We start from the raw sequence: 22192 nt of genomic DNA on the forward strand, positions 1-22192 counted from the left end.
TTCTGGATTTCAGTACTTGCACCAATAAAAGCTAAGCTAAGGTTAAAAGTGAACATGAGGCATGTGTGCAAATCCTCTTGGACCTCCGTTCTATTTTCTCTGCCTTAAAAAATGGGTTTGAAGTGCTCTTATAAGTGGCTGTGACGCTGATGGCAAGACTTAATTTTCCTCTGGAGCAGAGGAGGAAAAGCACACAGGAGAGGATCCAGTTTCTTCTTCATTGAACAGACAGCGCTGTGCAGTGAAGGTCCACTGCTCAGCAGTCACAGATTGGGATCCGTCCTTGTTGCATTTAGACCATCAAGAGGCTTGTGGAGGGGAGAGGTGAGGCAAATCAAGCTTTTTTTTCCTTCCCCTTTGGAAAGAAAAATCAGAGCGTGCTAAAGGCCCCAGGAGTCTGAAGTCATGTGCTGATGTGAATTTCACGTCCTGCTCCACTATTGGGCCTTTGTGGGAGTCTGGGTTCATGGCTTCCATTAAAGCGCGTGTGTGTGGTTCAGGTCCGTCGGAAAGGGAAGAGGAGGCCGAGCGGAGTGGACAGGAAAAGGGAGGGTTGGAACAATTATGTAAGATTGTTTGACCTGCTGAAGATGCAGGAAAAAGGTGTATCCCCCTCTGACTGCCAGTACGTCCAGTGCTTCACACTCTGGAAACACAACACGCTCACCAGTGGTCTCGAGGTGACTCTACTGAAACCATGTTGGCATCCAGCGTCATTATACAACTGTGATTTCCAGCAGACCTCCAGATTTAAGTTTCTTTCAGCAGATGCGCATTGATCTAATTATCACTCTGCCAATCTGCATCTGTTTTTTCACTTAATCCAATGATTAGTTTTGGCTTTTGTGATAGTAAAGTAAGGATTCATGCTGGTGCCTCTTCATTCTTCTATGGAGGGATTTTGACATTTCCACTTAACCTCACTTTTTAACCGGCTCAGCTTCTGCTTGAGGTTCAACTTTTTTTTTCTGTTGGGTTTTTAGATCTTGAGGAAGCAACATGTGACAGTGACACAAAGACAGAAATAACTTAGCTGCACCCGTGTATATTCTGCACATTCCAGTTATTTCAAACAGTTCAATAACTTGTTTGTCATCTTGATTTCTGTGAATAGTCCAGTTTTCCTTATTTCTGTCAAAAATATTTCCTCTGACTCTCTAAAGAGGAGCAAAGTATCCAAACAACATCAAACCATTACTCTTCCCCGAGACTCTCAGCTTTACGCCCATTTCAAGCCAGAGACAAGAAAAATTCAGTCATCTATCTTCCTCCACAACACAGTTCTGTGGAATGGTACATTCCATAATGCCTTTCATGGTTGCATTTACATTGTTATAAGGCTTTAGTTTCGTGCAACTCCAGAAAATCCAGGGTTTTCCGTTGGCCTAATTCTCCTCCCTATGATCTGAATCATTGGTCGAGAGGCCCCCAAGTTAAACCTCAGTGGCTGTAAATGATGCGCCTGTCACAGCAGTGGTAGGTAAGAGGTACTGAAGAATAACATACGTAAGAATGCTGTGTATTATTGGATGTGGATGTGGAACGCCCATTCTGATGCACCTTTGCATTCAGCTCTATAGTCCACTCCTGGACATCTCTGCTGCTCTAGTGTGTGTGTGTGTGTGTGTGTGTGTGTGCGTAGAGCATCTGGCCAGCCTCCAGCCTCTTACAGCCCTCTTGTCTCCCCCTGGGGGCTCGTGGCGCTGCCACTCCAGTGCCAGCCCTGCTTTTAAGAAGGGATTTGTAACACTCTGTGACTTACTCAGGGGGGTCAATGTGTCAGTAAACTACTACAGCACATCCTCAGTCTTTTGCTAGAACTCTGTTTTTTTTTTTCTATTTTTTTGCAAAGTGGGCATGTTTCCACCCCCTACCCCCACTCCTTTTTTTTTTTTTGCTAAGATGCAGCAGCATCATGCAAAATTCATTCTTCTTTCTTAGGGAGAGAGGATGAGCTGTGACTGCGCCGCTGGTGCTGCGAAGAAGGTTGGGGTTGTTGCAGTCGTAGTCTTTTCTTCCGCGTTCCCCGTCATCGGCTCCGTGCTATTCAGAATGACAGCGGTGCTCCGTTTGTCACCGAGAAAGGCTGCGAACAGCACAGCAGGATGACCGTGTGACACAGGGGCTCTTCAGCAACCTGTCAGTGTTGTTAGGCACATCTGTGTGTGTGTGTGTGTGTGTGTGACGGTGTGTTTGTATATGTTTAGCAGAGATGGAGATGGAGACATGCAGCAGTGGCACAGATTCAAAGAGAAACTGATAGGGAAGCGGATGTTGCGTTCAGATTCTTAAAGTAGGTTAGTGGTGCAAGGCTCAGCCCAGCTGTGTATACCTCATGCTTCTCTACTTCCACTACTTCACTTGTGGAGGCGTGTGTGTGTGTGTAAATGTGCATCTCTTTATATGGTGTGCACGCAGAGGATTAGAGTGAGCTGCGAGCCCTCTCCATGCCTAGACAAATGGAGGAGATCAAGTGGGGAGGGATATGGATGACAGTTAGTGGATTATGGGTCAGAGGCTCGGGCCGCTCACTGTCACTTCTCTACTGGAGTGAAATACTAACGCACACAAATACAGCGTATATAAACAGGATTCAGTCATGACAAAAAGACAGCCCTGAAAGAAAAAGGGAGATACCCTCCCTTGTGTTTTCTATTCCTGTCATGTGATTTATAGTATGGTGTGTCACAAGGATTTTCTCCTCCTTGCTCCTCTTTTCCTCTGCCCTGACCCATGCATTGCTAAATTGTTTTCAGAGAAAGGACAGCCATTGTTGCTGTAGTGAAGACCGTGAAGTATAAAAGGAACGGCCTCGACCGAGCAGGTCAGGGCGACAGGCTCCAGAATCGTCCACAAGGGCATCCATAACCAGGCTTTTCTACAGGGACAATGGCAGCTTCTCTCATGGCTCTACTTGAAGTGCTTTCACACACCTCCTGCTGCTGTAAACACACACACACACACTTTCTCTCCCCGTCCACATTCTCGTGTGTCGTGATGCATCAATGTCAGCGCTCCCATAGACGATGATTGGGTGTGATTGATAATCTGGTGTGGCTTTGAGTGGGTCATGACCACTGTAACACACACAGATAAAGAGGCCTGAGGGTATCTGAGAGGACGAGTGATTTACAGTGGCTCTCAGCACAGGTTCCTTCACACATGTATTTAATCTGTTTGTTGACCTCTGTCATGCTGAATTCCATCATGCACTGAGCACGTGCGCTTCAGCTCATCTTAAAAAAAGCATTTTGGAGCTCATGATAATGAAATGTGGCCAGAGGAACGTGATGCAAATGCTCCACAATCAAACCCCACATAAATGGACTTTACCTAAACCAAAGCAATAATTAGCCATTATTGCTCTTCCCTTGGGGAAATGCCAGTCAGTTACTGTATGTTGAAAACGTCAGCAGCTCTCCACTGCCGCAGCTCCCAGGAGATCTGCGGTCGTCATACATGCCTGCGAGCTGTCAGGAGGCCATACGTGTGCTTGGTTTCATGGGAAAACATTGTACTTTCAGCAATGTTCACTGCCTACAGGAGACTTAAAGGAAGAGGAAGCCAGTCTGCTAGCAGAGAGCGGTTGATATTTAAATGCATGACAATTTAAAAGTTTTGCGTAATTGTATGTGATACTGTTGGCCAGCCCTGTCATTGCTGCCCAGTCACTATTTTCGTATCTCTTTCGCTTTAGATTTTCCTCCTGTGTTCTCCCTGTATTACTCCTATTAGCTGCAGGCTATAACCACAGGGTATGAAGAATTTTGTGTCGTAATTTTTAATGAAATACTGAGTAGTGATTAGATTTCCTGGAAAGAACTTTTTTAAATGTGAAAAAAGTGATTCTTTTGCCAAACAACGCACGATTTTCATTTATTATTTATCTCACACATTAAAGATGTCTTTGTAGTTTGGTTGTGTTAACTTAAACCTGCAGTAACAGATTTTTCTGGCTATTTTGGCGCAGCGGAAACAAGTTGTGAAAACGACTCCATTAAGAGCAGTGAGAGTGAACCAAAACAGCTAAGCAATGAGATGAAAGTCACCATGAATCTCCATAAGGGGAGAGGGGAGGGGAGCTGCATATTAAGCGGATAATTCTCTGTAGGTTCGTCACCACAAGCAGCTCCTTCCATACAATACATTTTCAATACCAGCAGGAAAAATGTACACAACATTAAGGGCAAAGAATTGTAGATTTTTATGAAAAGATAGATATAACAAGGCTCTAACATGACGATGAGGTACAACTTTTCTTGACTACTAACAGAGAACAGCAGAATGACTATAGTAAGCATTAAATATCACACTTTTTTAGAAACATTTATTTTATTCTCTTTGAATCAGGTCTTTGAAAATTATTAAATTGTCTAATTAATCTTAAAAATGAACTAAAGTAAATAGTAGTGTGTGGAAGGAACAACTGCAAGATAATAGAATTCTGAGCTGAAACTCTGCTGTCGATTCCTCAGGCCTGATAGCTCTGAGGAGGATTATCTTAGCTTTGAGACGACACGAGGACGTCACAGTTATCAACAGCGGTGTCGTGGTCCATCATGTTTAATGCTTAATGCGGGCGCATCACCAACATCTTGAAATTCTTTACACAGGCTTCAGGTGCTTTGCTATCTCTGTTGTGTTAGCACCTTCCATTAGCACTGCTCCGTAGCATCGTTTGCTTAAGGGCTTGCTCGTATCTTTCGCCTTATTTCCAAACAGCACTGCTTCTGTTGTCTTTGTTAGCCAAAAGCGGTCACGGAGGCTAATCAGAACGAACGAGACGAGTGGTGAGAGGCTTTGTTGGCACAAAATTCAGCTGATACCGATGTATCGACAGCAAGCAAAATGATCATTGAAAACCTTTAAAATATTCAGAATTGATACAATTGAATCAATATTTTTGACAACACTAGCTCAATTTGTGATACAGTGTAAAAAGGTTAATTATGGCTTTGAGAGGTGCTGATTTTTGACCCATGCCTCATTGATCTTAAGCAAGTTACAGCAATTTCAAAAATAATGGGTTATTGACTGAATATTAATAGTGTCATTCATGTTTCCATGGGGAAGGTTCATTAGCTCTCAGCTGGTCTTGTTCTTTTAGCTAAATAACTTTACAAATGCATCAACCCTATCGCCCTAAAAAATATAGACTACTAATTTGCAATGGCAAATATGTTATAAAAGAAACATAATGCTGTCCAAATGACTTTTTTTAATCAATGTAATGAGGAAATTTAATGAACATATCTGCAAAGCCACAAAATGTCACTGAACATCTCTGCAGAATGTTTGCTGACAAAGTAAATCACATGGTTTCTCTATAGTATTTGCTTGTGGCAAATTAAGTGTGGTTAAGGGAAAGATTGTGGTCTTGGTTAAGTAGCCTATTAAAGAGTCTGAAGTGACATGACACAGGACATGTTTAATCCAGACCGTCATCTTTCCCAAACTTTAACCAGAGTGTTTTAGCCCCACCATCCACCCTGAAAACGTCCCTGCACTAGCAATATGTCATTTTTAGGAGACAAATTTAAATGAATTCAACTATCAGCGCTACAACGACTCTACTAACAAGGTCATTCCAGATGTTTTTATCCGACTTTCATCTATTTCTGTTAGAAAAAGCAAGAGTCTGCTTCTCTGTGGAGATGATGCAGCTGATGTTTACTTCTAACTAGTGCTCAACTTGTGAGATTTAAGATAAGAGGCTAAAGAAAGGGCTTCTGTGTGTGCAGAGGCTCATAATCTGGAAAACCCCTTTACGCAGAACCTGGGAAAAAGTGATGGTCTGACCTGAACCACCCACATATTTTGCGCAATAAAGAAATCCTGGCTCAGATTTAAACTGTGTTGTGAACTCTTTTTCTCTCTCCTCCTCCTCATACGCCTCCTCTCCTTCCTGCTGTCTTGGAAGAATAAAAACAGAAGTGGAGTCCTACTTGGCAGCTGGATCATCTCTTCATCTTTCGGCCTCCCTCCCTGTCTCCCTCTTTCTGTTTGTCATGTATCTCTGCTTTAGTCTTGTCCAGATTTAAGACCTTAACCCAATATAAACAGGCTGTACTGCTGCTGTAGTCAGGTCTCTCTGTCACGTGCACATTCTGTTTGTCTGCCTCCATACCAGACTGTAGGCCGGTGAGACCAGGTCATTTCCTGTTCAGGGCCTCTCACAGAGGCCTTGCTAAGAGTTTCTGGAGGACTCGTATGTCCTGACCTCACAGCAGAGTTGCCTGGTTTACTTAAAGAACCAGTGTGCAGGATTTTGTGGCATCTACCGGTGAGGTTGCAGATTGCAATAATGATTATCCTTCCCTTTCCAAGCATGAAGGAGAACCTAGATTGGTCGCGAAACTCATGAAAAACGTCAAAAAAGGCACTCTCTAGAGCCATTGTTTTGCTCATCTGTTCTGGGCTACAGTAGAAACATGGCGGTGCAACATGGGGTACTCTGTGAAAGAAGATCCGCGTCCTCTAGATGTAAAGAGCTGATTCTAAGGTAACTAAACATGATAGTTACTTTCAGGTGATTCAACACCAATGCAAACATGCTTATGAATATTATATTGCATTTCTGACATATTCTGCAGTAGCTAAATCTTACACCCTAGTCCTTTAAATTAGTATTACATGTGGCTAATATGGGACTACATACCGTAACAAAGTAATTGGTAGAGGTCAATAACTGACAGTTTGCCCCCCTGCCCCCCTTAGTTACTGCTGCGACTGCTATGCCTGACTGACTCTTCCAGTCGACTCATTTAAAAAACGAGAAGCCTAAAGCAGTCTAAATTATTCACCTGATGGCAAAACTTGATGGCTGCATGATATTGTGCTGAAAGACTGAGGCTAAAGCTGCATGTCCAGGCAAAAAAGCCAGCATCCTCACTAGCTGATGACCCATGCAGAAGACGTACTGTAAAGGAAAGCATTGTTCTTGTATTTTCTGCTTGCTTTCCTGACATGCTTCGATAAGCAAGGCAATTGTTTAATTTATGTTTTCCTGTTCAGTGTGTTTCACTTTTATTGTAACAATAAAAAAAGGCTTGGCATGAAGATGTATTTGGTTAATATAACTCTATTTCTGGCAATGAGTTTGACTAGGGATGCCGGAAAACCCCAAACCCAGTACAGCGGGACAGCAGCATTAGCAGCTAGCTAATTAGCCTGCTCTCTGATAGCACCCAGGACCTTTGGGGTAGTACAACACAGTGGACATGCTAGCTGTGAGCAGGATTTTTCTTTTTAGCATAACCTGTAACGTCAAAAAATAATGCACTATGTAATTCTCCATGAGGTCTTGGAATTAATGCTTGCAAGTAAGCTAGCTAGCCAGACATGCAAATGTTTGTAGCTTACATCGGAGGAAACAAACTATGGCTGTCGTCTGTCAGGTTCCCAAATGGGATTTTATAGTGTTGTAAACTGTCTTATCAAGGGACCAGGCTGTCCTGCGAGCTGTCCTGCATGCTGGTAGGGAAAGGTGACGTTGTGAGCATGGCTGCCATCTCAACAGATCTGACTATACACCCAGAGAGCGGACAGCGCTTCAGGGCTTAGTTTTGCCTCTTCAGTAGGCGTAGCATTGAGTAACAACTGAATCCGTGGTCAATGAGGAAAGCGTGTGCGATTATAAAGAGCATCATGTGCAACAAGACTCAGAGACAAAAACAAAGGAGTGATACGGTTCACCTCAAACATACCTTTACGCCCACTGCCAAGCTACCGATTGTGTATAGTCTAAATGGCACACTTTCAAAATCACCTTTCAATCAATTTCTTTGCTGTCTCTTTGGGAAAGAAGCGAAAGTCTGAACAGGATGTAGACTGAGTGATAAGAAAAGGTCTCAGTTTCTGCAGTTGACAGATGGTGGACGGACAGATGGGCTGATCGCTTATCAGTTGCAAAACTGTTTAAGGAATCAGTTGAAGTAAAAGGATGTACTTAGTAATAATAATCCAGTACTTTGCTGTGGAGGAAATGACGCTTGATGTGAAATCATCATAATGAAAAACCCTCTGTGCTCCCATTCATGCTCATAATTGAGCAAAGATAAAGAACAAGAGAAACTGCTGCCAAAGCCACTCAGCTAATTTGTCTGAAGATTGTGACATTTGATGGCCCAAAAATAAGCCAATCACAAGCTGTATTTCAAATCCAAAGGGGAGAGGAAGCGTTCTTTCAAAGCGAAATTTGGCAAGCGCACTACTTGTTCATGAATAAGTGACTGAGACTAGTGGGTTCTGTGAAGAGGCTGCCTTGCTTCAAGGGATTGTGTTATAGGGTGTTTGAGGCTTTGAAGAATCAAACGGCCATGTTGTGTTTGATGTAACGTCTGATTTTCTGTTGTAATCTAATTTTCATAAAGGGACGTCTCTTCTGAGATGAGAGCGAACAACAAGTGACTGCTGCAGACCTTGAAAACATTTAGTACTTCAGTGAGACAAGCAAACAGCAGAAAGAGACCACTTTTTTTTGCATTTGACAGGTTTTTCTGGGACACTGTGACAAAAGTTCACATATAATTAGAGTTACTTCAATATGAAGATGAAACTCAGGTGTATTTCAGCAAGTGGTGCATCCAAGGACACCAGTGTGGTTTTCACATCAGATGTGTTTACAAGCTGAAAGACCAGGCAGCTTTAGTCCTTGAATAGACAAACTTTTCAACCTCTTTTGCAACTGACTGTGGTACCGGTGTTACTTTTCCTCTAGCACCACCAGCAAGGCAAAGACTGCACATACCACACTTCTCCTGTAAAATAACAGACATGTTTCCCAGAGGATGAACCCAAATAACTTTATCCTCTAGCGCCACCATGAAGTTCACACTTATCCACAACTATTGGATGGATTGACATGAAATTTTGTATCAGGTCAAAATCTCATCATGACCAAATTCCTGCAAAATGACTGCCATTCTCTGCCATCTTCATCCTCAGGTGTAGCTTGTGTATACTGCTAAGATGATGAACACGGTAAATGTTATACCTGATTAACATTAGCATGATACTGTGAGCATATTAGCATGCTGTCATTAGCATTTAGCTCAAAGCACCTCTTTGTACACTCTCACTCTAGTGTGGCTCTCGACTCTTTTAATGATCTTTGTCAACCTATTACAAACACTCTTGCAGTGCAAAAGACCTCAGCTGACCCCTCTCAAGTTGAACAGTAAGAAGTTTTTCATGTGGGAGTGAATTGAAACATGCTGTTGCTCCATCGTGGATATTTGTTTTACTGCTGAAATAAAGACGTAAATCATCATTTTTTTTACATGTTTATGAAATCAACATAATTAATGCCAGCATTATGAGACAAATGGGAAACTAGCCTAAGACTGATTATTAACGTGAGGGATAATAATGGATGAGATTTTAGCAGATCTGTGTTCCTTTGTTATTATAGTAGAAAAGAACAGCAAGTAAAATCTTCTTTATCTCTAACTTGTACTCTGGCACATGCAGTTTGATGCACTGTATTAATGGACGTTCCTGAGTCGCTACTTCTAAAGAAGTGAAAGGGCACAGTCATAGATGCAAATCTAATGCTTGCATTAGTGGTGAATGATAGTGAAACCTCAGACTAGTGTTTTTTGTAAATGTGACTCAATAAAGTGGACAGTAATCTAAGCACTGTGGACTGGAGTGGCTGCTCCTCCAGCCTCATAAAAGTTGTAGTTGATGCTCTTAAGGTGAGTGGACTGTATTTAAAAGGACCGCACTCTGCTGCTGTTGCTGCGCATGTGACATGCAGGCCAAAACCCCATCATCATCGCAATAAATATCAAGGAGGTTTTATGATGACAAGATGGGCCTTTTGGCAGTTTCACTTCAGTTTGATGATTATTAGGAAGGCAGATGTTAGAGTTGAGTGTTCTCCAGGTGAAAGTGTCAGAGAACCGAACTGGATAAAAAGAAGGGATGAGACTAGAGGAGGTATGTAGAGAGCTGGTTGGACCAGACTGGGCGGTTGCAGTAGGAGGAATGAGGGCTATTTCCATACCACTACTGTCATCTGTCAAGAGGCAGGAACTGTCAGAGAGGCTGTTTGTGTGTGTGTGTGTGTGTGTGTGTGTGTGTGTGTGTGTGTGTGTGTGTGTGTGTGTGTGTGTGTGTGTGTGTGTGTGTGTGTGTGTGTGTGTGTGTGTGTGTGAGTGTGTGTGTTACTGTGTGTCTCTGCATGCTTGAGAGCTGCGAGTAGGAGTAATGCCGAGGGGGAAAACAATTACTACACACCTACCAGCAGCAACTGCAGCTTACGCGAGTGGGAAACGAGCTGCTAAAAGCACTGTAACTGTGGCGCTCATACAGCAGTCTGCCACAGTAGTGACCGTCGTAAGGACACAGACACCTCTGCTGATGGCATGTCAGTCATCATGGAAACTGGGGAGAGGAGAAGGCGATGTGGTATGTACTTTGTTCAGGAAATAACAAAAACAAAGGATTAGTCTTGTGAAAGGTTTCTGTTGAATCAGGTGTTCACCTGCAGCTGGTGGACGGAGTTTATACACCATGGTGAATGTGAATGTGAAGCCCTTTGAGGTTTTGTTTGTCGGTGTTGCAGCCACTCTGACACACTTGCCTTTCTTACATCACTCTTAATGCAGCTGGGTTGCACATATTTGCAGCAGCCAGCAAACAACCTTGGCTGTGCTGTGAATTCGTCTAAGTGCTCCCTAATTAGCTTGTGGTGGGAACGGCCTCTGCCCTCGTCGTGTTTACGGGGTTGCTATTGTTACAGGAGGACCAGCCCAGTGGTCCTAATCACAGCAAACATCCCATCCATTGTTCCGCTGCAAGCCTGCTGAAAATCAGGAAGTGTTGCACTGGCTATGCTCGCTGTTTCTGTCAACGCTTCATGCAGGATTGTCACAGGATCAAAATGAGTTTCACAGTTGTAGCTCATTAACTAGAGGGCCTCCATGGTTAATATTAAAGGCATATATTCTGCAAGTTTTTAGATTCAGTGAGTTTGATTTCGCTGCATTTCTGTATGGCATAAAAACTGATTTGTCAAAGTTATATTTTTGTGTTTTAATACTGGAAATGATCCATATTGTAGTGTTTTCCTATTGTTCATCAAATTATGTTTGATTTTAAAGCTAAATTGTTTGTTAGCAACTCATTTTAGAGTCGTGTTGCAGATTGTCGGTAGTTTGAGGTTAAGATTCAGGGCGGGAATGTGACGGCTGAATACATGCTTGAGCTTTTAGCTACTGAGCAAGCTTGTTTGAATCAAGCTTTATTGAGAACTGCCAATGGACAAAACAGGCTGGGGGTTCTGCGTGTACGCTTCGTGTCTGAGCACCCAAGTCAAGACCGATTGAGAAGTTGCAGAAAAAGGCTGATTAAAATGTGTAGCACAAGTTGACGCAACATGCAAGATTAATAAAATTATACAGTATCAGCCCAGCTATGATCACATTAGTGTCCTTGAATGCATCATCAGGGAGAGCTTTCAATTCCCGGCTGTCAAATGGATTCACACACAACAATAAGAACTTAATCAAAAACATAATGGTGACTAAAAATTCACTGTGATGGATTACACACAGTCTCTCATGCCAGTTTCATGACTTTCCAAGCTGACTATTCAGCAAGCATCACCCAATACAACAAGGGTATCAGCATGCAAAACCATCCTCTCCGTTTGCCCTTAATGTCAAGGATATTGGAAAGGCACGACTGTCAAAGGCATTTAGTCATTTTATTTTGTGGTCTGCCAATAAAGGCCCATCGGTCACATGAATCAGATCTCAAACTCTCCAGTATCTCCTGAAGCATCAGACAGCGGACTGTCTCAGACCTTAGGTCTTCCTGCCTGGACCGTGGACTGGAATGAGGAACAGGGCAGTCATGTATTATTCAAGACCCTAAGTAGTCCTCATCAGCTGTTTGGAGTCTAAAGCCTCATCTGCCGGTCAGGCAGCAGCTCTATCATGTCGGTCACCGCCACTGACACAATGTCAAAAACAAATATTTATACTGTAGTTGACAGTAACCAAGACATCAGCGAGTCCAACAAACAACATCATTGAGATGATATGAGCATGCATCATGAGCAGAGCTGAAACGCAGCCTCTGTTATCAGGGGTGGGAATAGTTGGCATGTGATCTCTGCTTTCCTTTTAATGCCGCCTATGACTGTCTAGGCTGGGCAAGTCATAAGTTACAGTTATAATGGAGTCATGAGATTTTACCACAAATGATAACTAATCGTATACCAACTGTGACCGGAACTGACAATGACCTGAATGCAGCGAGACTGAATAAGTGCATTATTATATGTATTACTTCTCTGTGATATCTAAGATTCATCCCCGGTATTCATTCCAAAAATCACTAACCTCAGCGACAAAACACACCACATATCCTGTGGCTGCTTCACAATAAAAGTGACCCTATATTTTCACCAGTTGAGCACTTTAAAGTTTATTTGAACCCAGTGAGGACTGACAGACTCCGCCACTAACAATGAAAACTACCACCGGAGCAGGTGTTGACCCGGCCGGTTATGGTTGAACAAGAGAGGTAAAAGTGATCATGAGACTGGAGAGGGGAGGGTACTAACTCAGTGACCTTTGCTTTGAAAAAGTCTGGATGGACCACATGTTTGTCTGACAAAACTTGAAGCACAGTGGCAGTTACTCATCCATTCATGCTTTAAGACCAGTGGGAGAAAAAGGCTAAGCATGCAACTATTATGATGATTTATTGATTGTTACTGGAACAGCAACACCCTAAGTCATAATATGACAAGGCTGAGTGGTGTTGCATTGGTAATCTATGTGGCCGTGCCTGGGGTTAAAACATGGAGCGTGTATATAACCTAATATGGATTTTTATGGTTTTTTTTGTAGTTTTTTTTTGTAGGAGGGCTGCTCACACACACAAACACACACAGATTCCTAGACTTTCATGCATAATGCATCAGATGTTCAGTCTCGGCTGCACGGTAGTAGTTGTCCTCACAATGATATCAAATTACATGAGTTTTCCACATGCAACAAAACACACACAGCAGGGGAATTCTTACCCAAAACAGATTCTGTCTCCTCAGACAATCTGTCCCATTCTCCGGCCCAGGCGAGCTCTCTCAGCCAGAGTAGGAGGGATGGAGGACTTTTTTGCGCATTACAGACGTAGGCTGCCTGCAGGGTCTCTTTGCTCCACAATTACTGCTTTATGAGGCTGCTTAACTGAAGCCAAGGAAAGAGCAGTGGAGGCAGAAAGTGTGAGCATGTCTGGTCTCTGGTCCTACATCACTTTCTTTGCTGTTTGGCATTGAGTGCATCCTTTTGTCTCTTTGTGTCTTTCACACGCAGGCTGTTGCCTCTTTCCAGCTTGTTTCTCTTCCTATCCTCCTCAAGCCCACAGACTCTTTAACACACTAATGTTGCATGGACAAGTGAAAACCAACAGAAGCTTACTGTTTTTTGTTAAGATTTCCCAAAAACTCCTTTGTGTGGAGTTTTTTTGTGTGGCCAGCTTTTTACTTTTTGCCATTCATTTTAGGGTCCATTTAACAGTTGTTCTGGGGCTTTCAGCCACATCACACAATCTTCCTCAGAAGGTGCGGTTGTCCAGTTGTTGTCCCAGGAAATATGCTTATTTGCTTTATTGTTGAGAGTTACATGAGAAGATCAATACCACTTTCATGTCAGTATGGCAAATATGTAGCTACTACCAGCAAGAAGTCATCTTAGCTTAGCATAAAGACTGGAAATGAGGGGAAAAAGCTAGCCTAGCTCTGTTCAAAGGTAATAAAATCTGCCTACCAGCACCTTCAAACCTTTTGTTTGTTTAATCCATACAGAAACCAAAGTGGGAAAATGACAGATTGCAGTGTTATGGAGTTAAAAATAAAAAAAAGAATAAAAAGAAAAGGGAAATAAAGGGGAAACAAAAATCTTTGCCTATTCATCCACCCACACAGTCCCAACAACCTCTCTCCAACCCGTTTTCCCATTTGGTAAAAATTCCCCAAAATTAACTTGAGTCCATCTATAACAATAAAAAAAATGCAGTTTTACAGTTTATAATAAATGCAGGATTTAATTAAATCACCAGCAGCTGTTTTAATGCCATTAAGAGCATTTGCAATTTATAATTTTCCCCATTGCAGTCAAGCCAGTCAAAGAAGCTATTTTTGATATCTTGACAAATTAAGGCTGAGTCATCATTCAACAGCACAATGCTCAGCGGACGTGGCATTTATACCCCATTGGCATCCAACCCCGCATCATCTAGAAAAACTGTTTCCTCTTTTTATGTCCCACACATCTTTTTGAAATGAATTCAACCCTCCACTTGGTTTCTCTCTCTTCTGCCTTTCTCATTTCGTCGTGTAGAAGTTGGTAGACACTGTGTGAGCGTCATTGTGTGCGAAGGAGAGATGATCGCACAGTTAAAAAAGCCATCGACACCCGTCTGGATCCCCGCTCTCTTGACTGGCTGCTCGCCTGTGATAACATGAGCTCCAAGCCCTCTGAACGTAATAACCTAATGGGCCATGCTGCTTCTGTCACTTTGTCTTACAGAGCAGGACGGAGGAGAGGGAGGGATTTCAAGAGTGTGAGAGAGATACAGTAGATAGATAAAGAGGAGGGGAAATAACTTTTCTTTTTCCATTATTTACAGTCAGAGGGGAAACAACGGGGGAAAAACGTCGGAATTACAAAGCTGCTTAGCGGTATGATTCAGTTGGGGGATTTGAATCTGCTCTCACCCCCACTTCAAGCACTGGGGTGGAGGCGGACAAAGAGAGAGATAGAGGGGGAGTGTGTGCATGTGTGTGCATGTGTGTGTGTGTGAGAGAGAGAGAAACAGCGTAGGAGAAGCACAATCTGGTATAGCTCCATGTGAAAATGACCTACTTCCTGTCAGCCCACTCTCAAATGGATTGCTGTTTTCTGATGTGCGGAGGAGAGAGAGGGGGAGGTCCTCCGAGGGGTCTGGGGGGAGAAGTTGACGTGGCACGGTTAAATGAAGGATAAGTAGGTGGCTCAGGGGGACCCACATTGTACAATAAAATACATTTCACATGTGTGAAGTGTAAATTCTGCATGCACGGCTTCTATAATGTGTACTCACCTGTGCACACAGTGCTGGTGTGCTCGTGCTGTAAAACATGCATGTGGTGTGATATGCAGCTCCGTCTCTGCAGTGTTAATTACCCCAAATGAGGGCTCGACAAGAGCTGACTATCAGAAAGCCAATATTTGAAGGGGCAGGCCTCGCCAGATGTTCAGCGGTGTGTGTGTGCGTGTGTGTGTGTGTGTCAAACATACATGATGTTATTTATGGAAGTGATCTGCTCTTCAACAGGGAAGTTTCTGCAGTTTTAATCTGGTTTAGAAGAAGGTTCCCGTGAGAAACTTCTTCTTTCTCGTGTGGCTTCTCTGTTATCTACTTCTCACACCTGCTTTATGTTTTACGTACATAACAGTATATAATGCAAAGAGGTACAGGTTTTAATGTTTAGATCCCGCACTATGGGTTACAAGAAAATGGTTGCTCTGCAGTGCCTATACATATGAACAGCTGCAGATTTCGTGTACTTAAAGCAGCAATAATCAGTTTTGAAATAACAATATAACAAATGACAATGTGATGATGTGAAAGGGGTCACCTGAACCTGAATCTGCAGGTCCTCTCAGCTTTGCAGAGACTACAGCTCATTGTTTAGCCATCTAGCCCTCAACTTTACTGTTTTGTTGCACTCCTGTCACTCTATTAGAGTCTTTTTCTGTGAAGAAGCTCTAAAAATCACTGTTCACTACCTGCTCAGCACCAAATCACAGTCGGACACAGTCAGCGACTAGCGGGTGGAGGCCAAAATCAGAGCTGAAAGAGAGTGATTATTGGAATTACGTTCATCAGGGGCCAGAAACACAACTCCAGATGAAAGATGATGCTGCTCCATAACTAGACAACTTTGTCATATCAACCTAAAAATGGATATTACGTCTTGCAGCTTTCAGTTCTTCGTTAACTTCAGACCGTATTTCAACATCTCGTGCCTTCGTGTCATGTTTTTTGGCAGCCTTCCGTTCTGGATAAATAATGTCCAACCATGAAAGGAACCAATGTCATTGAGATAACATATGAGGGCTTTTCCACTGAACAGAAAGCATTTCTATTGCTCATGTCAGATCGGCGCTCCTTGTTGTGACCATGATCGATTGAGCAAAGAACCATCATTTAGGAGTAGGACAGTCCAATCGTATGGGATGTGCTCATGCTTAGTTCTTTCCGAAGGCTTCTTGGCATTCTCAAACCATGTGAAAATCTGTCCCAGTAGAACCATTAGAGCATAAGTCACACTGTGGAGATGGCAGTGATTTCATTTGATTTAATGCTGTGAACATATTTATAACGTGCTAATTTACGACTTTTTTCCCAAATCGTCCTTAGTTTTCTTGGAATATACTGAGTTCACATTTTATATACTGAGAGCGTATGACCTCCTTTCTGTTGCGTGTTAATTTAGGTCATGAGTAATGTCTTTGGGATGGATTCATTGAACAGGTATGCACTGTTGGGCTTAATCCCTGTGACTCTGACTGGCTGTTCGGAAGGTGAATTAATTTAATCCATCCTCATAGCCCTGCCCCTCCCTCACTCTCCCTCTCACACATGCTCTTTCATTTTCCACACTCTCTGTATTTTCCAGTACCTGAGGACCTGTCTTTGGAAGAAAGAGATGAGCTGTCGAACATACGGCGCAGGAAAAAAGAGCTTCTGGATGATATTGAAGTGAGTGACGGTCCAAGGATGATGTTTTTATTTGTTCCAGCAGCAGAAGGTTGTGGTGATTTACATGTCTGAAAACTCATCTCATGCTGAACGATGCTACATGTTGGCGTTGAACATTAGGTTTTTTATGTGATTTTTCTGCATGCACTTATAATGAGTTCATGTGTTAGTTCTCTCCCAACCTCCCACCATCTGATAAAGGCTGAAATTGCCTGTTAAGATTGTGTGTAATATTGATTTTAACCACATCACCCACCACTAACTACAAGTAAACCTGTAATTAGGATGCACTTTCTATTAAACAGTATGTAACTATCAAATTAGCCCTCCTACACAGTATCTGCTTTTACTTCAGAGCTGCAGCAGGAACCATGTTGTCCTCTCCTTGTCTGTCAAACACAAATAATAAGCAACTGAGTCATTTTGCTCTTTTCTTCTCTGCAGCGGCTGAAGTTTGAGATTGCAGAGGTAATGACTGAGATCGAGCAGCTAACCTGTGTGGGGGAGAGGTGAGTTCTTCTTTTTTTTCCTTTTTGTTTGAGTAATTGTTTTAGGGCTGCAACAAATTATTTTTATACATTAATCTGATGATTATTTCTTGATTAATCTATAGGTCATTTTATCGGTAAACTGCAGCTAAATATAACCAATAATAAAGTATTCCAACACCCAAAGATGTAAAATGATACAATAGAGAGCACAGCAGAAAGTAATAAAATTTAAGAAAATATTATAGCAGCAAATATTTGGCATTTTTGCTCAAATTGTGAGCAAACGATGAAACTGACTAGTCATTTGAGGACTAGCTCATTCTTTCTTTTGCCTCCTCTGCTTCTCAAAGTCATTGAGCCATGTAGTTACCTCCCCCGTGAGCCTCACACCTGTTATTTTGTGTGTGTGTGTGTGTGTGTGTTAATCCCCCTTTGTTTGAGGAGTGAAACGGGACAGTCCGTGGACTAAACATTAGCCAAACAGTCTGCATTCATTGGCTTTCATTCGATTGGTTGATGAGGTGGAGTGAGGCTGTGTGTGTTTGTGTCTCAGGTGCAGCTTGCAAAGGGGCTCGGGCTATTTTGGGCACACCGGCAGCGTAGGGAGCATGCACAGACACACAAAGGTGGAGATTTCCCTGTGAGGCGCATGCAAAGTGTGTTTTGAAGACGAGTGACATTAAAATGGGAAATGTTCTTCCAAATGGCAGCAGGATTGGCTCAACTTGAGGGACTAGATGCATTTTGCGTTAAGGCACATGCGCAGTGTAGGTGATGCCAAATCACAAGCAGCCACATGTAGTGTATTTCCAGTTTTCTCAGTTTAAACCCACTGTGCACACATTTGACAGAGTAGAGAATAAACAAAGTCCCGCCACGTGACAACCATCACAAACTGACCTACAGAACAAACACGGCAGCCTGAGGACAAAACACACCTTTAACTGTGACCTGATGTATGCAAGTTTTGTTTTTTTCTTTTATTGCAGCAAAACCACCCAAAGAAACAAACAGATCGCCATGGGGAGGAAGAAGTTCAACATGGACCCGAAAAAGGTCAAACCCTCGACTGATTATTTCTCACATGTTTATGATGTGATTAAGCCTCTTTTATATCTCCAAGCCATTAAAACAGACGAAAAAACATAACTAAGCCTAAGAATAACTCTTTTTTTTAAACAGGGGATCCAATTTCTTTTGGAGAACGATCTTCTGCAGAACACCCCAGAGGACATTGCACAGTTCCTCTACAAAGGCGAGGGGCTCAACAAAACAGTCATCGGGGACTACTTAGGGGAACGGTAAGCTCTCCAGTTTTCCTTCTGTTTTTCCTCCACCTTTCTTTTTCCTCTCCCGATCTTTCTGTCAGATCTCCGCTGCGTGCGCTTAGACGAGGGCGTAAAGCCCCAGGAAATTGGTAGTCTGGATTTATGGAGCAGAGCAGCGACGGGATACCGTGCCAGTAAAATAACTGAGAGGACATGTGGTTGTTATCGAAGGGAAATCAATGGGGATAGGACTGTCAGAACAACGGGGATTTCATGCTGCCTGGCTCAGCCGACACAGTGGCTTTCTGTCTGAAACTGGTGCTGTGACATGGCTGCAGGATTTTACCTTCCTTTTACCTTGACCCCCCAAAGCGTATGAGTTTGTTATTGCAGTGTATTTCTGGAATTAAACCCAACACATGTCCCTCCTCTCCTCCAGGGATGAGTTTAATATCAAGGTCCTCCAGGCGTTTGTGGAGCTTCACGAGTTTGCAGACCTCAATCTTGTACAAGCCTTAAGGTGAGCTAACCACTAAAAACAGCACTGTATTAAAGAATTTGCAAGGGTCTGTTTTGGTTACTGGATGTATCCCTACAGGTACTGTTGAGAAGGTGAAATACGATATCCAGAGTCTTACATTCATCACTTTTGTGTAAAGGCTTATCACAGACATCAACAAACCACATGAGAGGAATTTATGACAAATTTTATAATTGCATTGGTTATTGCATGAGGTAAACATGAGAATTATGACAAGCCTGTTACAAACTAAATAACATACCAGGAATATGCTCTTGAGCCCTGAGAGATGAGGCTCTGTTGTGGCAAAAGTTGAGCCAGGTTCAACTTCTTTGCAGATGACATTGTCATGTTTCTGCTGGAGGCAGTGGTCTCATTTAAAATGAATGGGCAGTGCTAATGGATGTTGGATGTTAGAAATGGGAAAAATGACCAACTTAGCACTTTGCACAGTTTAGATATATGGAGAGTTTTGCAGTCGTAGTGATCAGCTTTTGATGTGAAGTCAGAAACGAGTGATTGTGTTAATTACCGTGGCAGTACACATCATCATACTGTTCTGATCTGAGGACAGTGTCCTGTTTAAGAGTCAGTACTCGTTGATGCTGTAGCTAAATTTGATGCCTGTTTTTATTCATGTTTCCGATGTTTTGCTAACATTAAAAACTTTCAGTAAGGTTTTCTGATGGGTTCATTCCTTTCTTAATGTTAATGTAAAAGTAAACAGCTGAGACCTATTGGGTTTGTGAATATGCATATACTGTGATATGCATTTACATCAATGTTTCATGGTGACGTGTCATTCTATTCTCTGCCTCTGTTCCTGCGGTTGTAGGCAGTTTCTGTGGAGCTTCAGACTTCCTGGCGAAGCACAGAAGATTGATCGTATGATGGAGGCGTTTGCCTCCAGGTACTGCCAATGCAATCCTGGCGTCTTCCAGTCCACAGGTACCACACACACACGCACACACACACACACTCACACACACACACCGCAGCAGATATACTTTATGAGTCAGACTCAGGCAGACAGTCCAGGACAGGCACCAAGGGCCAGCCAGACCACCTCAGCCTCAGATCAATACTCCTGACTGTCTGTCTTCCCCTACTAGACAGCTGGACCTGTTTGGGCTGAGCTCACAACGCTGGAGATTTTCCTGAAACACTGGAGAGTATGAGCACTCTGACTGAATAGATATCGGCTTTCAGAGAGTTCGATGGTTTATTCCTTCATTCTCTGTCTAAACTTGACCCGTGCCAACAGTCCGATGCGAGCAGCTTGCTCACTAATGGCAGTGTAATCACTATTTGTGTCTCCAGCAGTGATAAGTAAATTGATCACTGGTCAATAGTAGTCATTAGTGCAGTCTTTGCTCCACCGCACGTGGTTTGCTGCTCCTGTGTTAACCAAGTGTTGAGGAGGACACAGGTGACAGCTCAGGTCATGAATATGGATGTGGTGCAGTGGTGACACACCCAGACTTAGTTATTGGTCATCTCTCAGGACCGGTGCACTCAGGGTCGTAAATTACAGCGCAGGGGATGTTGACTGGGGCAGTTAGTGTGTGGATGGATGAGGTGGAGGAAGCCTTGCAGGAGTTATGATGTGGAGTCATAAGAGCAGTGGATCATGGATGTGTGTGTGTGTGTGTGTTCATAACTGCAGGGACACTCTGACTTCACTGCATCATGGCCTTGGAGGGTGCCGTGAGTGTGTATGTGACCCAGAATATGGGCCTCTTTGTTGATTAAATCCTCCTTTTTATTAGACAGAGTCCTAAATTTGGTTGTGAGAAATTCAACTGATGGTTTGCTGTCTAATTAATCACAATTTATTTGTGCTGTCATCTCAATACCATTCTAATAAATTCGGGAAATGCCTTCCTTTGTACAACCCGCTGCGTTTTTAGAAATGATACACTTTTAATAAGAGCTCACGTTTTGGTTTCACATTCAGATTTAAGGAAGAAAGTGTTTGAAATTCTTAATAGCAGTCTTTGTTGCACTATCAATTATTTAAACGAGTTTGAGTGACAAAAGATCAATCATTCAATTCATTTCCACAAACTCAAAGCAAGAAAACATGTGTGGACGCACACGGAGACCTGGGCTTGTGCTGTGTTTTACAGTGACACTCTGTGTAATTACCTCCACAGACACCTGCTATGTCCTATCATTTGCCATCATTATGCTGAACACGAGCCTGCACAATCCCAACGTCAGAGACAAGCCCCCCGTGGAGCGCTTCATCTCCATGAACAGAGGGATCAATGAGGGGGGAGACCTCCCAGAGGAGCTACTCAGGGTGAGAGCTTAGACTCGATGAGTTCGTTAGGTATGACAAATGGAACCAATGTAGTGTGTTGGTAAAACAGACGTAAATACTAATTTGACAACTAAAAGGGTGAAGCACGGCTTTTAATGGATAGTAAGCACACAAAAAGAAATGTATGGGAATTTGTCCACCATGCAGAGAAGAGAGTCATGCCTCAATTGAGAGATCTGCAGCTCGGCGGAATTAGATCTTCTCCCCAGATGCTGACGCTAATGATCTTTCGTAATCTCTCAGAGAAAAAACCCATAAAAACAAGTTGATCTACCCACATACTGAAGGCTGACGTCTGTATCAAAGCGCCCTTGGCTTCATTTAAGTAGAAAAAGACATTTTGATAAAGAGTCTCCCAGCTCATTGAGGCATGAATCATTGTCTCCGATACTGAAATAGAATCTATCAATGTCTCGCTTAATGAGCCGTTAATCTGAAAGCTGCATGTTTGGAGGATGGAGGCAGAAGTGTGCATGCTCATCTGGATGCGGTAATGTGAACTCATGCTCTCCAATGGCGTTCTCTCTTTTTGCTTTCTCTGCGCAGAATCTATACGACAGCATCAAGAGCGAACCCTTCAAGATCCCAGAGGATGATGGGAACGACCTGACGCACACGTTCTTCAACCCGGACAGAGAGGGCTGGCTGCTTAAATTGGGTTAGTGTGTGTCTCTGCACATTCCCCTGCTGAGGGAATGCAGGACATCCTGGATGGCTTTATTTGGTTACTCCACAACTTTTTCTCAGAACAACCGCGGCTTTATTCTCACAGCCGAGGGAGAGCGGGAGGGCAGAGCGAGGTTAATATCACTCGTGCTCTCTC

At 43.0% G+C, this 22192-nt stretch overlaps 1 protein-coding gene across 2 annotated transcripts in view; it reads left to right on the forward strand.

Moving 5' to 3' along the window:
- Positions 1 to 22192, forward strand: part of cyth3b (cytohesin 3b) — a 39675-nt gene that overhangs the window by 6501 nt on the left and 10982 nt on the right. Inside the window, exons 1-9 of one of the 2 annotated variants that reach the window (XM_041956562.1) lie at positions 10180 to 10413; positions 16682 to 16764; positions 17209 to 17273; positions 18245 to 18311; positions 18438 to 18556; positions 18963 to 19043; positions 19879 to 19991; positions 21200 to 21348; positions 21916 to 22027. In XM_041956562.1, coding sequence (XP_041812496.1) covers positions 10371 to 10413; positions 16682 to 16764; positions 17209 to 17273; positions 18245 to 18311; positions 18438 to 18556; positions 18963 to 19043; positions 19879 to 19991; positions 21200 to 21348; positions 21916 to 22027 — 832 coding nt within the window. In that variant the 5' untranslated portion in view covers positions 10180 to 10370. Of the gene's footprint in view, positions 1 to 10179; positions 10414 to 16681; positions 16765 to 17208; positions 17274 to 18244; positions 18312 to 18437; positions 18557 to 18962; positions 19044 to 19878; positions 19992 to 21199; positions 21349 to 21915; positions 22028 to 22192 lie in introns of those variants that run through there. The other variant, XM_041956563.1, reaches the window with a different exon arrangement.

Source organism: Chelmon rostratus, chromosome 17 (genome assembly GCF_017976325.1).
Source record: "Chelmon rostratus isolate fCheRos1 chromosome 17, fCheRos1.pri, whole genome shotgun sequence".
Taxonomy (NCBI): Eukaryota; Metazoa; Chordata; class Actinopteri; order Chaetodontiformes; family Chaetodontidae; genus Chelmon; species Chelmon rostratus.